We start from the raw sequence: 17,587 nt of genomic DNA, 5'->3' as shown, positions 1-17,587 counted from the left end.
GTGAAGAGCTCCTACAAATCAATAAGAAAAATGGGCAAAAGATGGAGACCGGTGATTCCCGGTAGGAGAGAAACAAATGGCCAGTAAACAAGCGAAAAGATGCAGAACTTCGCTAGTAATCAGGAAAAAGGCTAATTGAAATGAGAGACATCATTCTTCAGCGCCGGAGAGGCAGGGGCTGGGAGTCCTGAATCTCGCAGGTGCGGCGCTGCGTCGGCAGGAGCCGGGGGCCCCTCTGGGGCTCACCCCAGCGGCTTGCACCAAACCAGCGCAAGCTAGGAGTGTGGGAATACTTGCTTTAAGCCAGAAAACATGTACAGCTCTCCGATCCAGTCTCAGCGGGGTCCCCACCACTGCCTGAAATCCCTGGCTCACCCTCCCCGGGGGGCTCCCCCCTTCACCACCCCCTCCAGCTCCCTTATGGCGGGTCTTTCTGGCCCCGCCCCTCACAGCTCCTTCCTGATGCAACCTGTTGGACCTGAGTTACACCTCCCGCCCATGCGCCCTCTGTAGACAGTGGTTCCTTCAGTTCTGTGCTTCTTCATTCGTTCAGTGGGCCCTCGGTGCTGGGGCTGCAAGGGAGATGTGACTTAGGCGTCTGGGATCCCCCAGGGAGCTGGAACAGCTTTGGGGACCGGACCCTGGTGCCGATCTGTCCAGAGGGTTAGGACGGGGGAGCCAGCCGGAGCGCCCAGACTGGGGCCTAGGGGTGGCTCAGCTTGCTGCACTGGGAGCAGGGAGGCCAGGGGTAAGCTGGGGGTGGCCCAGACGCCCTTTCGCAGGCTGCCCTGTGAGGGCAGCTCTTATCTGTAGAGTGCAGCGAGGCCGGACCACAGCAGGGTTGCCTTTGATGCAGAGCTCAAGGGGGAGAGCACGAGTCGAGTGTACTTCAAACGGCTTTGGTCCCAGGAATCTGGGTCTCCGAGTCCTTGAAGCATCCTCCCCCCTACCCACCCCTTGTGCACCTCCCTGGGCAAAGCCGGCCAGCAAGAGAACCCCAGGCTCCGGAGAGACACTAGCCTGGACCTTGTCTCCTGGGATCTTTCCCTTCCTCTGCTCTGGAGGCCCAGCCTCCTACTGGGCTTTTCTTTCTCGTCCCCAGACTGAGGTGGGCACAGCCCTTCTGCCTTCATTCAGAGAGTATGGGGGATGAAGACGCAGTCCCTGCCTCTATGAGGTGCTCAGTATATAATAAGGGCAACAGAGTTACAGCACAGGCTGTCAGTCAGTGCCTTGATGGGGAATCCAGAGCGCTGTGGGCTGGTCAGGGAAGGCTTCCCGGAAGAGGCCTACATGGCGAGGCCTAATTCCCTGCTTCAATTTTCAGTGGCGGCTCACTTGTGCCTTTTCCTCCAGGCTCACAGACCCTCCCTGCTGCCACTCTTCAGGCCTCTTCAGGGAGCCCTGGGGGCCAGGATTTGGGGCAGTGGGAGGAGCCTGGACGGACCTGGTTCCAGTTATAACCTGGGCCACTGTGGCCTTGGGCCAGCTCCTTTTATGTGGACCTTAGTTTGCTCACTTGAAAATGTGGATAAGCGAGGATGGGACACAGTGACAGATGTCTGGTCCCTGGCACCATTGGGCCGTGCTGCCTTACCTCTCACAGATGGGCACCCCTTTAGGAAATCCCCCCTAATTATGAAGTTCCAGATCTGGGCGGCCACCCGAGGAGGAAGCACATTCATTAGGAGACCCAGGCACACAGCCCGGCCGCGCCAAGCATCTTTCCGCGCCAGCTCCCGAGGACCAAGGCCTCGCCGAGAGCGCACACCCTGCATCTTCCTGGTGACAGCTTTCATCCGCGGGCCCCCCGGGGAGTCACTGACTGGGGAGGGCCTGCTCAGGGATCCGCCATCCCCGGTGACAGCCCCCTCCACCCACAGCCCTTCACCCTAGGCTTGTAATCTCTGCTTGAAGGAAGACTCCAGTCCCTTTCTCCCACCCCACCACAGCTAATCCATTTGCCAGGGCCCCGATCCAAGAGAAAGCTAATTAAAGAATTTCTGCTCTTGGCTCAGCCTGGACTTTGAAGATTCCCCTTGGTCTTCCTGGAGTATCTGAAAACAGGTGGAGAAGGGGGGTGGGTGTCAGAAAGGGCATCGGATAAGCCCCCAGTAGCCTCCTTAATAGGCTTAATCCCCCCAAAGCCAGCAGGCATCAAACAGCCCTCCACCCAGCACTGCAGAGAAGGGGCTCAGAGGACGATTCCGGGGTCCTTCCTGACCCTGCGAGCCCCAGACCACAGAGGGCTCCCCATCCTGGCTTCCTGGGAACGTGAGGTCATGCATTCCCCTGGGGGGATTCGGGAGGCCCGGGGAGGGGCAAGGCAGGGCATGAAGCCCTCACTGCTCGTGCTCCGGGAGCCTGTCCTGCCTGCAGGCTGCCGCTGCCACTGGCCCGTAGCTCAGGAACACTCAGGAACGTGGGCTTCCTCCCTCCCTGCCCCTTCCCTCTGCTGCCCAGTGTGCCCCCGTCTTTCCTTTCAAGGCCTTGTTTCCCTCTCAGAGATTTTAATCAACCACCACAGATATTTATTCAGTCCTTACCAGTAGAACGAGAGCTCCATTGGGCCGGGATTTTGGGGGTCCCCCTGCAGTGCCCTAATTTGGGCAGGGCCTGGCCCACCGAAGGTGCTCAGTAAAGGCTCAGTCATGGGGTGGGCTGTTAGGTCCTGAGACAGAGGTGGTCTATACTGTCACAGAGCTTACACTATTGCTGCTGGCAGGGACTTTGGGGGGACCCCTGGGCTCCTGGATCTTAGCCTGTCACTCTGAGCTTTGGCCAAGCCTGATGTGACCCTGGGGAGAGTCAGGGCTGTCGGCTGGCCCTCCGGCCCTACACCCTCACCCCCTCCCCAGCTCCTGCTCCCCCAGTTTCCTCCACAGCGCTGGCGGTGGGGAGGCGACAGGGAGCGTTCAGACCCGCAACTCCTTATGTAGGGACTTTGCGGGGCCCTCGTCTGCGTCACGGAAGTAAAAATGATAAAAACCTGCCACTGAATTCTGGGTGGCAGTAAATTACTTAACACCTGAAACAGGTTGAAATGTGGCCACTGTGGCTTTTAATAAGCCCGTCTCTGACGCAGCCGCTTCTGCGAGGAGCCGGCCGGGTCTCTTCTCGAGGCATAATTTCATCGCGGCCCAGGCTTGGCAGCAGTGCAAATAAGATTTCACTTCCCCTGTAAATCTCGGAGGGGGAGCGCCGGGATTTCATTTGTGCTGTCAGTTAGTAGCTCGAGAGAACCTATTTACCTTGCCGCGGGAGGAGAGGGTCCTTCAGAGGCGCGGGGTGGGGTGGTGGGCCGGCGGGCCGGCGGGGAGGCAGGTGTGGACAAGTGGGCCTGGGGCATGGCGGAGGGCGGGCGAGGCAGCCAGCGTCGGGGCCAGGCCGGGAGCCTGCCTGGTTTTGGGCGCCCAAGGGTCGATGAGCACGCACCGCCCAGACCCACTGCGGGGGTATTTTGGGGCTGGCTGGGTGTCCCCTGCTCCGTCTGGGACCTCCTAAGCGGGGTGCTGAGGACTGGCCACAGAACTTGGGCGTGGGGGTGTGGTTTGGGCTTTGATAGCTTTTTTTTTCAGGATGCTTGGTAAGGCCCCAGGTACAGGGTGGGATCCAGGTACAGGAGTACTGGCCACCCTTTTCCTGTCCCATTTGAACTGGAACTTTTAGCCCTGCATCTGACCAATCAAGTGGAATTGGATGTACGAAGCCCCTTGGCCACGGGGCAGCCATCTGGGGTCTTTCCCCATACTTGCCGGTAACCTCAGTGTATGTGAGTCCTGAGAGGTCTTCGGGGAGGAAAGGTCCAGAAGCTGCTTGGTTGGAGCAGAACAAGGCAGGTGCTGAAGAGGGGGTGGTGGGGGTCCCGTCTCCCAGGGTCCATCTAGAGAGCTGACAGGGAGACAGGTGGGTCCCCTCCAGCACCCAGAGCTCATAGCCCCTCGAGGGACTGACGGCCAGCTCTGCCTGCTCTCCTGTGAGGACGAGGCTCACGGCCCCTCACCTACTCCTCGTCAGAAAGGGTTAGTTAGTTAGTTAGTTAGGTCTTCTTTCCATTGGCCTGAAATACAGATCCTAGAGCCTCCGCAATGGGTCCCGGTGAGTCCCTCCCATGACCCAGCCCTGTCTGGATTTCCACCCTGGAGGGCACTCACTACAGCCTGAGGTGCCCTCATCCCCTTGCCCTGTCCCTCCTGAAACTGAACACTTGGGTCAGCCTGACATTGCCTCTAGCGGGTTTCCAAGAACATCCGCAGACGGTGGCTGTCTGTGGAACCCAGTCTGGGAACCCTAAGCTCCTACCCCGGCTTGGAAAGAGCCCTGTGGCTGTTCTGGGTTTTGGCATTGCCACTGCATATACAGAGTGGCAGGCCCATCCGGGCCTCAGCCCCAGGCCCCCACTCCCCTTGCCCTCCTGGGGCGGTGGGAGGGGCGGGGCGGGGAGAGGGAAAAAGTAACACCGTCAGATTACTGGGACACTGGGGCTGTGGAGAGCTGCCCCTCCTGGGACTCCCCATTGATCAATAGATCCGCCGGTTGATTGATTTACTGGTGTTTATTGACTCATTCCTTCACTTCACGTTTATGGATGCCTCCTGCGTACCCAGCAAGTGTGCTCGGGGGACCTGAAGGGGTGGCTGGCGAGACCAGCCAGTGAGGGAGGTGCTGGAACCCATCACCCGAGCGCTGTGGGCCTGGTGTGGGGCTGGAGGGGACAGCTTTTCCAGACACAGTGCCCGAGTGGAACTTCCCAGGGCCTTCAGGGGCACCTGAGCCCAGAAATCAGCCAAGGCACAGACCAGGAGCCCGAGTCAGGGCAGGCCTACCAGAGAGATTATCAGGCGTGGCTGGAGGCTGGGCCTTCCTAAGCTTACGGAGGAGCCACACGGAGCGTTCAAAGCGGGAGCTCCGGAATCGGACCTGTCTTCCTGCACCCCTGCCCCAGGCCTTCTCTTTTGCTCTCTCTCCTCGTCCAGGGAAACACTCCCAGGGGAAACATGGCTCCCCAGAGAACTGGTCTCATGTCGGTAAGGGCTGGGTGGCTCTCCTGTGGCCCCCACTGTGTACTGGGGCCTAGGCAGGGTCAGAAACACACTTGGCCCTTGCCCAAAGGCCACATCATGGGCTGCTCTTTGGAGTGGTCTCTCTTGGCTGGCTCCTACCACAGTGGGAGATGAGGACTAAGAGACGACGAGGGACAGGGATGCCTGTGTCACCCCGGCCCAGCCACCCGCCATCGAGGCATGTCGAGAAATAACTTTGCTTCCTTGGAATATGAGGAAAAAACTCATTAACCCACATCCAGACACACAATCAGATCTAAGGCAGAAGTAATGAGTTCTTATTTTATGTTAAATTTAGCAGAAACCGCTATTGTTCTCATGGAAAATAATTTTTTTCCTTTCTCCCCCATTGGGGTATGAGTTATCATAGAAGTCTTAGAGAGTTGTGAATGTGGGGGCGCATCTAGGCAGGGGTGACCCCCACCTAGGCCCCAGCATATAGTGGAGGCGTCTGGGTGTCTGGGCAGGTGGGGACGAACCCAGGCTGGTGTGTGCCCAGTAGAGGAACAGCAAGGTGTCCCCAGCGCCCATCCGGTTCCAGCCTTAACCTAGCTGCCCACATGGAGGCCAGAGCTCTCATGGGATAACCCACAGCTCCCATTAACAGCCGGCTACTCTTGGAGTCGACCTTCAGCTGGTAGTCTACCTTCCCAGGGCCCGTGGGATGGGGTCTGAGGTCCATTTGCCCTGCTACAGATTCATGATTCTGATCCTGATCGTGCCCCTGGGAACTTACCCCAGGTTCTCTGTCCCCCCCGGCCACTGCTCTGTGCCGGGGCGTGGTGTGGGCTCCACAAGGCAGAGCTGAACCTCGGGGTAGGGGGCCTGGGGAGGGGCTGCAGACACCTGGCCCCTGGGACGCCGGACCCCAAGCCGAGTCAGCAGCCGAGATGACTGTAAAAGTTAAATCTTTCTATTTATTTCAAGAAAGGACAAGGAAAGTGGACTTGGACATTTTATATGAAAACAGACAAACAGAAAAAAGGACCAAATAGTTAATCACATTCATCTCAACATTGAAGTTTCAAGGCACCTACAGGAAGGAGGCCAAAGGGCGGTTCGCAGTGCACTTTGGTTTGTGTTGTGGTCGTGGTGGGTGTTTGGGTGACTCGGTTTCCCGAAAACCCCCGTCTGGGGGTGAGGTTGGGACTGAGGCAGGCGGGACCCCGGTCTCGGACGGCCGCAGGCCGCAGTGCGGGGAGTCCCGTCACTCAGCCCCGGAGATTGCTTTACCCTTCCGAGGAGGAGGAGGAAGAGAGACCAGGAGCAGTGTCCGCCTGGCCTCCCAGGGCTGGCTCTGCAGGTGGGGAAGGTGGGGGCCCAGCGGCGGAAGCTCAGGGTGGTGGCAGGAAGGCAGAAGGGGCCTTGGTCACGGGCCCGCCCTCCCCGAGCCCTCGTGTGGCCGCGAACCCCGCCTTGTGTCCCATCCTCCAGGGTCGGCCAAGAATCCCTCCCTGGCCTCCTCTTCCTCCTCTTCCTCCTGGACCGCTGGGAATGGATCCCACGGAGCGAAGGCCGAGTGGCTCCAGAAATCTTTACAATACCAAATGAGATACAACCTTTTAACGTCAGGAGAGGGAATTGTCATCGGTGGCTCTTAGCAAACAGTCACTCTGCAGTGCTGAGGCATGGGGTTTCTCTTAGTTTCTGCCTTTACCTCCCTGTCCACACCTGCCTGGTGACATTCATAATTAGCGGGCATCCGCTCCCGCCAGCCGCAGCGCACAAGGGCGCCAGAGCCCAGGCTCACCTGTGTTCACAGCCCCGTGGCCTCCCCAAGCCTCCAACGCCATCTCTCTCCCTCGCAGATGACAAACCTCCAAGGCTGGGCTATTTGGCTTCCTCCCCACAGCTCTCAGCATCTCTTTATGAGCTGGAAGGCACCAGGGTCCTCCAGCCAAAGAATTCCCCCCACCCCAGCCCGTGCTGCAGCCTGGCACTCGGCTCTGGACGCCAGAGTGGGTGTCTCAGCTGGGTTGGGTTAAAAAACAAAACAAAACAAAACAACACCTAAGGCCAGTTTCAGGGTGGTGTGTCTTCTTCATGGGTATCCAGAACCTTCCAAAAACTAGACCAGCCAGGGTTGGGTAGGACATTCTGCAAACACGCGCCCTGCAAGGGGCAGAGGAGAGGAGCCCGGTGGCCCGGCTCCGGGGAGGTAAGCACGGCCGCCCCGTGTCTGCGTTAGCGGATTGTCGCCCAGTCGCGTTGGTTTTTCTGTCTTGAGGAGAAAGCCTGGTTAGTTCCTCCAGGTCGGTGGCTGGGGGGGCGGTGGGTGCAGCAGGGAGTCTGGACGGGAGCGTCAGGCAAGGGGAGACACCCAGGTGTCACCTATGTGAGGCCCTGCTCGGCGAGAGGAAACCGAGTCACCGAGTCAAGCTGGCTGTGAGAGCTGGCCCGGTGGCCGGATGCCCCCCTCAGGCTCACAGCTGGTGATCGGCGCGTCCCAGGGACGGCAGAGTGAGATGCTTCTGGGAGGAAAAGCCGCTGAGAGGGGCCCCTCCCCGTGCTGGCTGCCGGTGAGGCAGGTGCGGGATGGCAGGGAGGCCGTTGCCGGCACATCCGCCTGGGACCTTTGCGCTGAGCCCGGGGCGGGCAGACAGCAAACGGGGCGGACAAGACGCGAAGGGAGGCTCTGAGAAGAGAGAATGGAGCGCCCCTGTGTGCCAGGCGCTGTGCTGGGCCTCGGTGACCGGGTGCAGAGGTGCATGGGGACCTGGCATCTCGCCAGCGCGGCCACTCACCCTGATGGCCCTATAAGTGATTTTGGGGTGATGACAGCCAACCCTCCTGCAGGGACTCTCCACAGACTCTGGCTTTTGGGTTTTTAGGTGGGGGTGGGAGTGGGGGGCAGTGTGGGTAGATGTGGGAAAGAGGGCCCAGGGCACCGTGGTAGCCGCAGGTGTCTGAGGGGTTCGCTTTGCTAGGAAGTGGGGGCCCGGTCAGACCTCCGCAGGGTGCGGCATCTTAGTAATGGAGCGGGAGGGGCCATTCGGGGACAGTGGTCCCAAAAAGCCCAGGGCCTGCCAGGCTCTGTCTGGGGAGTAGGGTAGCTCACCGGCTCGGCCTCCTGCACAGTGTCTTTCGGGGGTGACATGGAGAAAGGGCTGGCTTGGCCCCCGCAGCACTGGGGGTTTGAGGCACACCTGCACCTCCACTTATGGTGAGAAGCGGCTGACCCCAGTGACGGGAGAATTTCCGAAAGCAGAGAGAAACAATACATTAAAAATGCAGAGGTGGAGGAGAGAGAAGGGAGGCAGGGGCCAGGGGTGTTTGGGGGGGATTCAGGAGCCAAGGGGATCCTTTTGTGAGTGTTCTTAAAGAAACAGATGTGGATATTTCAGGCAACTACTTGGACCATTTCAAAAGAAATGGTAAATGCTTAAAAACACAGAGTGAAAAATGCCCCAGGCAGCCGTCAACCTGGCTGGGAAGGATGGATGAAGCCCACAGCGCTGTGTGTCGGGAGGGGAAGGGAGCCGGGGGTGGGACATCAGAGGGCGCACTGCGGGGTGGGGGTCCCAGCTTGGAGAACGGGGACCAGCCGCAGGGGGTGGTCACCCTCCGGCCTCCAGCTCTAGACTCCAAGATGGAGCGAGCGTGTCTGTGCTTCCTCTCCCGGTGCCCCTTGGACCCTGAGGATGGGAATTTTGAAGCATTTCTCTTGGCACAAGCAGCTCTTTGACAGACCTGGGTGGCCCGGCTGCGGGCTTTTCGGGGATGCTGGTCATTTTGAACAGCACAGTAAACATCTCTTGATAGGTTCCATATAGGGTCTTGGGGAAATGATAAAGTGAGGGTAGAAACCAGGGTCTTACAGTCAAAGGCCTTGACTTAGGGAGGAAAAGATCAGCCATATCCCCATCAAGTACTTGAATGCTCCCAGTGACAGAGAGCTCACTATCTTATTTCTGTGCTAGCAGGGGGTTTCTCTTCCCTGACTTTGAGTTTTCCCTTTCTGGTTGCCACCGCACCCTTTCCTGGAGGAATGAATCACAGACCCACCCTGGGACAGAAAAGAAGCAAAAAAGTGCATGGCCCGAGAGGCTTACTCTCTAAGTAACTAGACCAGCTCCTTCATCCCTGAAGGCAGACAGAATCTGGAGGACAGGGGTGGAGTCTCTGCTGGGGGCTGGGACAGCTTCTGAATGACCTTTGTGGGCCGCGTAGCCCACCCTGTCCCAGAGGCCCAAGCACAGGGCAGGCGACCGGGACGGAAGTACCTTCCCTGAGCAGTGCTTGAGTCCAGGCTCTGCCCAACACAGCCTGTTACTGTGCGCTCCCGCCTGTGTGGTATCAGCCCTTGCAGACCCCCAGCTCCTCCTGGGGCTGTTGGGGGGCAGCCCGGGAGCCAGCCTGGAAAAGCCCTGCTTTGCACATTGCCACTGGGGGCAGGTTCATAACATGCGAAAAATCCCCCTTTCCCCTCACCTCCAAGGAGTTTAATCTCTTCTAATCAATTTAGCAGACTCGCTTGGTTGTAAACGGTAATGATTTGCATTTTTGAGCCTTTTTATCCCTCCTTAAGAAAAAAGATGCCTCCTCTGTCTGCCTTCTGGAAGGCCTGTGCAGGGCTGTGAATTGCTTGTTAGCACTCACCCTGGCGCCCAGCCAGCTCGAGGCCTCTGCCCGTCACCTGCACTGATCCGAGCACAGGGAAGGGACAGGGCACGCAGCGTGCCTACAGCTGCCCCTGGCTGTGTTCCTGGCCCTGAGAGCAGGTCCAGTTCTTGGGGACACGGGCCACTGTGCAGCCCAGAGCCCTTCCTTCCAGCACATGCCCCAGCTCTCTCCTGGTTGCCTCCCCAGCTCCGTTGCTCCCTGTCTGCCGCATCCAATTTTCCTTGTTGTATTTTTCATAAGCGTGAGGCTCAGAAGCCCCGTCCTCCTCCCTGGTGTGTTCGGCAAGAAGCAGATTTCCGGAGTGGAGTGGGTTTGCTTTGGGACTTGGGCTGCCCTTGGTGGGGTAGGGGCAGGGACTGTCCTTTCCTCCTGCCTTTCCTCCTGCCTCAGCTCCAAGCAGGTGAAGGAGGGAGGCTCAGGGGCATCCTGGGCACGCTGCCCGCCACTTCTCCAGTCCTGTCAGCCACCCCAGGCCCTGCAAGGAGCCTCACCTGACCTGTCCCTCTCACTCTGGGCCTCTGTCACCTGCCATGGATCAACTAGAAACTTCCAGAATCACTGCAAGGGAGGAGCCCTTACTTGGCCTTTAGAGCCCCCAGCTTTTTGGGGTGAAGCCCGACTCCTGCTTCAGCCCACCCTCCACTTTGCAGAAGGGGAAACTGAGGCTGTGGATTTACAAAACATGCTTTCCCTCTACCTCTCTGGAGACCCTTCCTAGCCCCTCCTCACTTTCTGCTCCTGGTGGGCCTCCCTGGACCCCTAGAGGAAGGAGGAAGAGGGAGGGAGAAGAAGCACAGGGCAGGCAGGGGCCTTGGGCTCTGGGTGGGGAAGCCCAGCCCCCCCTCCCCGCCACCACCCAGCCACTGCCATCTCCCTAGCTGCTGTCCCCTCTCCTGCCAGCGTCACTCAGAGCCGGAAGGGACCACTGCCCCACCTCCTGCCCCCAAACCTGGCCTTCCGGCCCTGGGTGGAGAGGCCCTCTCGTCAGCCACGCGGCCGCCATGTTCCCGTGGAGGCGGCCCAGGAAGTCGGAGCCAATTTAGAGAAGATGGAGGCTTCCTCGGGGAGGCCGCAGGAAAAGGGAAGGAGAAAAGGGAAGAAAAGAAGCTTTTGATGCACATCATGTCTGCGGAATTGAGTATGACTAATTAATAGATTTTATTCTTAGTAATCTCTTAAGCATTCCATACGTTGGGCCCCACGCCTGAGCTGAGCTTACAAGAGGCCTCATTCGCAAAATGCAAATGACTCGCCTGGCCCGGCAGCCTCCTCTCCTGCCTCCCCTTTTCTCCCCCTGCACCCCCCACTTTTTTTTTTTTTTTTTTTAGGGGAAATTTAAAGGAAAATTGCCATGTAATAGAAAAGAGATTCTAATCACTACATCTAATTACCACGAAGGGTAAACCACTTAACCAAAGAAGTGTCATGGGCTCTTTTTCTTCTTTTTTTTCTTTTTTAAACTTAAAACCTGCTATAAATGCCACAGAAAACACTCGTCGACGCTGAGGCCAACGAGGTTGTTCTGGCTAGTTAGAGGCTGTAAAGGTCAGGTCGGCCGCCCATGGAAGGGGCATTCTAGACAGCAGCAGTAGGTAGCCTGGGCCCTGGGCTTATCTCCACCAGCCCTGTGTCCTCACATGCTGCCGGGGGCTGGGGAGGCTGGATAGCTCTGCGGCATCTCTCTCCTTATGAGGGCACTCAGAGCAGTTGGACCAGGAGGGGACAGGGGTTCAGCGTGGACCCGACTTCAGGCCCACTCCTTGGCTTGGGGGGCTGTGAGGCAGCAGACATTCGGGGGCTTGCTCTCAGAAAGACCTCCGTGTGGATGTCTGATGTTGAGCAGAGGAAAATTGAGAGCAGACCCCAGGGCCTGGATGGTGAGTCTCCATCCTCAGCACCTACAGGCAGGAGGACGCCTGCAGCGAGCCCTTGGTGAGCCCCTGTCTGAGCCCCCGGGGAGCGGGAGACCCCAGTGACCTCACCACAGGTGGGCCTGGCCTGATCTGTATTGTAGGGAAGGAAGCTGACCACCCAGGCCTGCAGGCCTTTCTGACCTCACTGGCTGACTCCAGGTTCACCTATTGTCCCCCAAATGCCTTCCTAACCTCTAAGGGGATAATTTGACCTCCTCCTGGTGTGTTCAAGGGGAAAGGGGAGTAAGATTGGGGACCCAAGCATGTTAGCAGCGGGGACTTGGCCGTGAGGAGGCCAAGGCCTGGGACATCGGTAGAAGGCATGGGTGGTGCCGTGAGGGAGGAGACCTCACTTCAGAAACAGCAGGGACCTCAGGCTTCTGTCCCTTCCCCTCTTCCTGAGCCAGTGCCCCAAGTCCTCACATACCCTCTCTACTCCTCCCCTAGCTGCCAGAACTGGCCTGTGTCGGGCGCTTGAAGCCAAAGGGAGGGCGACCTTCACACAGACATGAAATTAAGGCTTGGAAAAATCTCTCTCCTGATCTCATTGTATGAGAAAATGATTCAAGTGGACCAAAGGGGAGGGGAAAGACTTAGTTTCGAGCGGAGTGTGTCCCGGCCCTGCGCCTCTCCCTGGGGCTGGGGAGCCGGCCTCCCTGTTGCGGGGCGAGACCCTCCCTCCCGCCTGGTGGGCGAGGGCCACGCCTCCCCCCCACCCTGCTCACACAGCTCTCCGGCCATTCCTTTCAACCCCTGCCTCTTCCCTGAAGGGACCAGTCACATCTTTCCATGACCAGTGAGTGGCCAGCCCTCGGGCCTGTCTGGACAGCATCCTCTTTCTGCCAGAGCTGGACACCTCCTCGACCTCCCCTGCCCTCGGGCCGGTGTCTCCCATCTGATGTGGCTCTTCCCTGGCACAGCACCTGGGCGCACTTTGACAGGTGGTGGCCCAAGCTCCCCAAGGGCCAGGGCGCAGGAGACTGCAGAACCCTGGGCACCATGCCTCCCTTCTCTCCATTATCATTTCAATCTCATGGCTCACCAAACCACACCGCCCGCTGATGAGTGATGGTAACCCAGTTCTGGGGTGGGGGGCTAGGAAATAAAACCTGAATTCTTCCGAGGGCCCTGGTCAGTACCCTTTTGGAGCTGGTATTTCTGGAGGTCTGGTCTTCCCTCTCCAGAGCAGAGTGCCGGGGGTGGGTACGGCTGAGGCTCTGCGTTCGGGGGGCTGCTGTCTCCCGGGGCTCTTCGGAGAACGTTCATGTCTTTTTCTGGGCTTTGTTTGAGCAGCCATGGAAACCATTAGGTCTAATCAGCTGGATAAAAAAAAAAAAAAAAGTCCCTGCGCCAATTACCTGTCCCAGGAGGAAGCATATGGCACAGAGGAAAGAGAAAGTCACTGTCGAGGTGACTGCGTCTGTGTGTTGGGGGTGGGTGGACAGTGGGGAGAGAGACGAGGACACTGGCCGTCAAAGAACGCTTTTGTCTGTACCAGAAAAGAGCGCGGCCCAGGTCTCGCCGACCTGAGATAGGGTTGAACCGCGGGCACCCCTTGCCCGGGGTCTCCCTGGCCACCCAACCAGGACAGATACACCTCCGCCTTTAGGAACAGCATTGTCCCCCCTCCCCACTCCCACCCCCAACACGCTTTGTCTACTTACTCAATGATTTCTAGGAGAGAGCAACATTTTCATGACTCTATTGTCTCAGGAAACTGTACGAACTGACCCAAGCAGTAGTAAGGACCGTAAATGGGGCTCTATCTACCCATCTGTACCGAGAGACATGACAGAGAGATCGACAGGTAGATAGCCGCACGTCTGCGTGGCTGGGAAGCCACAGCTTCCCCGGGGGCCATCCACGGAGCGTGGTGCACGGAACTGAAGAGGGCTTCGGTATAGGAAAAAGAAAGTTTGCTTTTTAATTGACTACACCATTGTTCAGAGAATGCACTGAAAGACGTGATCTTTCTGCAAATCTGTAAGGGAAATCATACGGAAAGAGCCAGGGAAGAGGTTTCAGGACAATATCTCCGTAGCAAAAAGATCTTTTCTTCCCCCTCTCTTTTGTGAGGAGCCTGAAAACCTTCCGTCATGTCGTTGTCACCCACAAGCAGCCGGCAGCGAGAGCTGTGTGGGGGCTTTGCGTGTTGGCTGTTCCCTCTGACGGTTCTTTTGTGACGGCCTTGAACAGAGCATGAGGCGTACACAGACGCTGTACAGGTAGTAGCTTTCCAGTTCAGGAAAAAACAAAAAAACGAAAAACCCTGACCCAACCCTTCCTGCAATATTATTTTTAGTCCTTCCCTCCCCAACAGGCATAATTTGGTATAAATTATGTCTTCAGCAACATCAAATCCCCCTCCTGCCTTCTATTCTTTAAAAAAAAAAAAAGAGAGAGAGAGATCTTGTTTCTGCTGTTGTGTTCTACAAAAGTGTCTACCCTTCCCAAACTTTGCTTTCTGCTAGGAAAGTCATCATGGCATTCCTTCTCCTTGCTCTATGGGATGGCAGCGGGCCGGGCGGAGCCGCGCCGTGGCCAGGCCAGGAGGCGGCGGGAGCTGGGGCGGAGGCGGCCGGCGGCGCGGCAGGCATCATGTGTAGGTGTACTCTACGTCGGGGATGCCGCCGTCCCGGTAGCCCCGGGTGGTGCCGTAACCGATGGTGTGCGTGGCTTTGCAGAGGCTGCTGCCGTTGGAGGGGAAGATGGTGTGGACCACGTACTCCTCTTTGGCGCGGTAAGGGTTAATGGGCAACATCTGCAGCCCGGGGCCGCGGATTTCCAGGATGGAGTTATCCTTCTTGGTCCCGGACTCCATATAGTCGTCCTTTTTGCGGCTGCCCCGATTGTAGGCCCGGTCCCGGGTCAGCAGCTCCCCGGCCCGGTGCACGTACCAGCAGATGGCCCCCAGGACCAGGAAGAGGAAGACTAGGGCCACGGCCCCGCCGATGATGCCCGCCAGGGGCAGGCCCGCCATGGGGTCAGCGTTCTGCTCCTGGTTGAGCGTGGTGGTGGGGCCGTAGCTGTCTGCCGTCTCGGCCTTGGCGCACACCGGCGTCTCGTCGGCCACGTAGGTGTTGCCGGTCTCCATGGTGACCAGGCAGATGACATAGGTGGACTTGGGCTCCAGCGCCGTCAGCAGATACTCTGTCTTGTCCCCCTGCACCAGGGTCTCCGTGATGGAGCCCACGGCGGGGCTGTGGCCCAGGCGTAGCCAGCTGAGCCGGAAGGAGGAGGCGGGGAGCGTGGCCTTCCACGTGATACGGATGGAGTCCGCCGTCAGGGGCTTCACGTGGATGACCAGGGTCTTGGCGCCCTCACCCGTGGCCACGGGGTAGTCAAGGTTGGAGTCGGGGAGGCGCAGCCCTGGCCTCTTGGCCTTGAGGGTGAAGAGGGAGCCCTGGGGTGTGGTGGCCGAGGCGCGGTCGCTGGCCGTGGTCTTGGCAGCCGCGTTGGCCGCGCCTCCCTGGGGCCCCGTCTCGAAGCACTCGTCCATCTCACTGGTGATGTCCTTGATGGCCATGCCCCGGACCTTCTCGGGGCCCTGGCACATGAGGCCCCGCACGTTGACCACGGCCGCCCGCGCCTTCACCCAGTCCCGCAGCCACAGGAGGTTACAGCCGCAGAACCAGGGGTTGTTCCGCAGCAGCAGCTGGGCCAGGCTCTCCAGGTCGTCGAAGAGGCCGCGGGGCAGCGTGGTGAGGTTGTTGTTGGACAGGTCCAGGCGCTCGAGTTGGTGCATCTTGGCCAGCGCGTTGGAGGGGATGTGGCTGATGGCGTTGTCCTGGAGGTACAGTTTCTGCAGGTGCGCGCTGGGCAGGCTGAGCGGCGGGGCAGCCAGGGAGTTGCGCACCAGCGACAGCTCGGTGAGGTTCTGCAGGCGGCTGAAGGTGTCGTCGGCGATGCGCTGGTTGGCCAGCAGGTTGCCGTCGAGCACCAGGCGCCGGAGGCTGTGGAGGCCCTTGAAGGCGTGCAGCGGGATGGTGGAGATCCGGTTGTCGTCCAGCCGCAGCTCCTCCAGCGTGCGGGGCAGCCCTGAGGGGATGCTGCTCAGGTGGTTCCGGCTCAGGAACAGCAGCTTGAGCCGCTTGCTGTCGGCGAAGGCGTCCTCCTCGATGCTGACGGTGGACACGGAGTTGTCGTCCAGGTGCAGCTTCTCCAGCAGCGGGAGGCGGGCCAGGGAGTCCCGGGCGATGGCGCGCACGTTGTTGTCCTGCAGGTGCAGCTCCCGCAGCGAGCGCGGCAGGTTGATGGGGAACTCGTCCAGGTCGTTCTCGTACAGGTAGATGACCTGCACGCTGACCTTGGTCTTGAGGTCCTGGGGGATGCCGGCGTTGTTGATCTGGTTGTTCTGCAGGTAGAGGGTGGTGGCATCGTCGGGGATGTCGGTGGGGATGGAGGTGAGGCCCCGGTCGTTGCAGTAGATGAAGCCGTTGTCACAGCGGCACACGGAGGGGCAGGTGGTGCTGTCGATGACCTCCGTCAGGAAGGCGATGAGTCCATAGCAGAGGAAAAGCCAGTCCCGCAGGTCCATGGTGGCCGTGGTCATCACGACGGTGGCCGTGACGGTGGCAGCGGGTGTGGTGGTGGCGGTGGCGGTGGGTGGTGCCACCACCATGGTGGATGGCTGGGGGCGCCGGCCCCGCCTGATCAGCCTCAACACCTGCAGGGAGCACAAGACACGGACGGTGAGAGTGAGTCTCGGCGCCCACCTGCCTGCTGCCGCAGGGGTCGCTGCGGCACAGAGGTCAAGCCTCTAAGCGCTGGCCCTGCGACCCTTCCTGGGCCAGCCTCACGTCCCGGGTGATCCCTTGGGCCAGGGTCAGACACTAACGACATCTGGCCAATGTGAAAACCCATCGGGGGCAAAGATGTCTGTGAATGATGCGGCCGCAGCCTCGGTCCGCCCGGGCGGTGATGTCCAGCCGCGGGTGAGATTAATTTAGTGAAAGCCGCTCTGCAGTGTCTGTTTCTTCTTTGGAGGCTTCATACTAAGCCAGTCTTTATGGCTAATGCTAAATGTGGCTGGTCAATGTTGATGGGATGGATTTAAGGTGTGTTTTATGGATCTCGAGCCTGCATTTCTCACTGGAACGGAAACTCTCATCCCCGTCTGGCTCGTTCCCAGGGTCTGAGGGAAACGCTCGTTTCCGTGAGGCCCGTGAGCGCACAAGGAAGGGGGTGTCAGTGGAATCCACAGAAAAGAGGCCGCTGAATCGCCACTGGTGAGCAGTGGAGAGCAAGGAGCTTCATTGTCTGGTTTTAAAACATGTCCTATTTGTCACCCACGGGTTTTACAGACAGAAGAACGAGGTGTCAGCGAGATCACTTTCTTATGTATTTACGGGAAACCCTTTTTATCCGCAGTGCCCTCCCTAGCTCCTCGTCCCGTGTTGTGTGGGAAATCAGTCCCCACCATACCCCCTTCCCCAGTCACAAAACTTGCAGCTATTTGGAAAAGAAAAAATTTTTTATCTGTTTTCTTGCATTTGAAGAAATGACAGAAATAAAAGGGGGGAGGGGTCCATGCCGAGGGAATCAGCAGCAAGGTATAATTTCGGTTTTCACAAATGGAAAAATTGCAGCCTAGATTTTTTCTCCTATTGTTTCGCTGTTCATAGTGGTAAAAAATCAATTAAAGAGAAATGATCTTTCATTTCTCAGTTGGGGAGGTGTCTTCATGCCGCCGGCAAAGGTCTGCCACATAACTGTAGGCTCATGAAGGCTTTTCGGTGGTGGGACGCAGTCATGGCCTCCTGCATCTGAGCCGAGGCCCCAGCCTGAATCCGGCCCAGCCCAGCATTCAGAGCAGAATCAGGACCTGGTCACCAAATGAGTCAGAGGGGACCTCACTCTCATGCCCCGGGGACTGAATGTCTCCATTTCTCAACCAGTGTCAAACCTTCCCCCTTGGCTGTCCCTCTCTATCCTGGAACCGCTCCCCTCCGTCTAGCAAACTGCTCTTCATACAACCCCTCCTCCCCT

At 58.6% G+C, this 17,587-nt stretch overlaps 2 protein-coding genes across 4 annotated transcripts in view; one reads left to right on the top strand and one right to left on the bottom strand.

Annotated features, from left to right (window-relative positions):
- Positions 1-17,587, top strand: part of MACROD1 (mono-ADP ribosylhydrolase 1) — a 141,533-nt gene that overhangs the window by 25,108 nt on the left and 98,838 nt on the right.
- Positions 11,138-17,587, bottom strand: part of FLRT1 (fibronectin leucine rich transmembrane protein 1) — a 72,899-nt gene continuing 66,449 nt past the window's right edge. For all 3 annotated transcript variants that reach the window (XM_032357160.1, XM_032357158.1, XM_032357159.1), the window contains exon 2: positions 11,138-16,265. In XM_032357160.1, the coding sequence (XP_032213051.1) occupies positions 14,196-16,220 (2,025 nt within the window). In that variant the 5' untranslated portion in view covers positions 16,221-16,265 and the 3' untranslated portion in view covers positions 11,138-14,195. The remainder of the gene's footprint in view (positions 16,266-17,587) is intronic.

This window comes from Mustela erminea, chromosome 9, assembly GCF_009829155.1.
Source record: "Mustela erminea isolate mMusErm1 chromosome 9, mMusErm1.Pri, whole genome shotgun sequence".
Taxonomy (NCBI): domain Eukaryota; kingdom Metazoa; phylum Chordata; class Mammalia; order Carnivora; family Mustelidae; genus Mustela; species Mustela erminea.
Note: the sequence above shows the minus strand (reverse complement) of the source record. Positions and strands in the feature narration are given on the sequence as shown.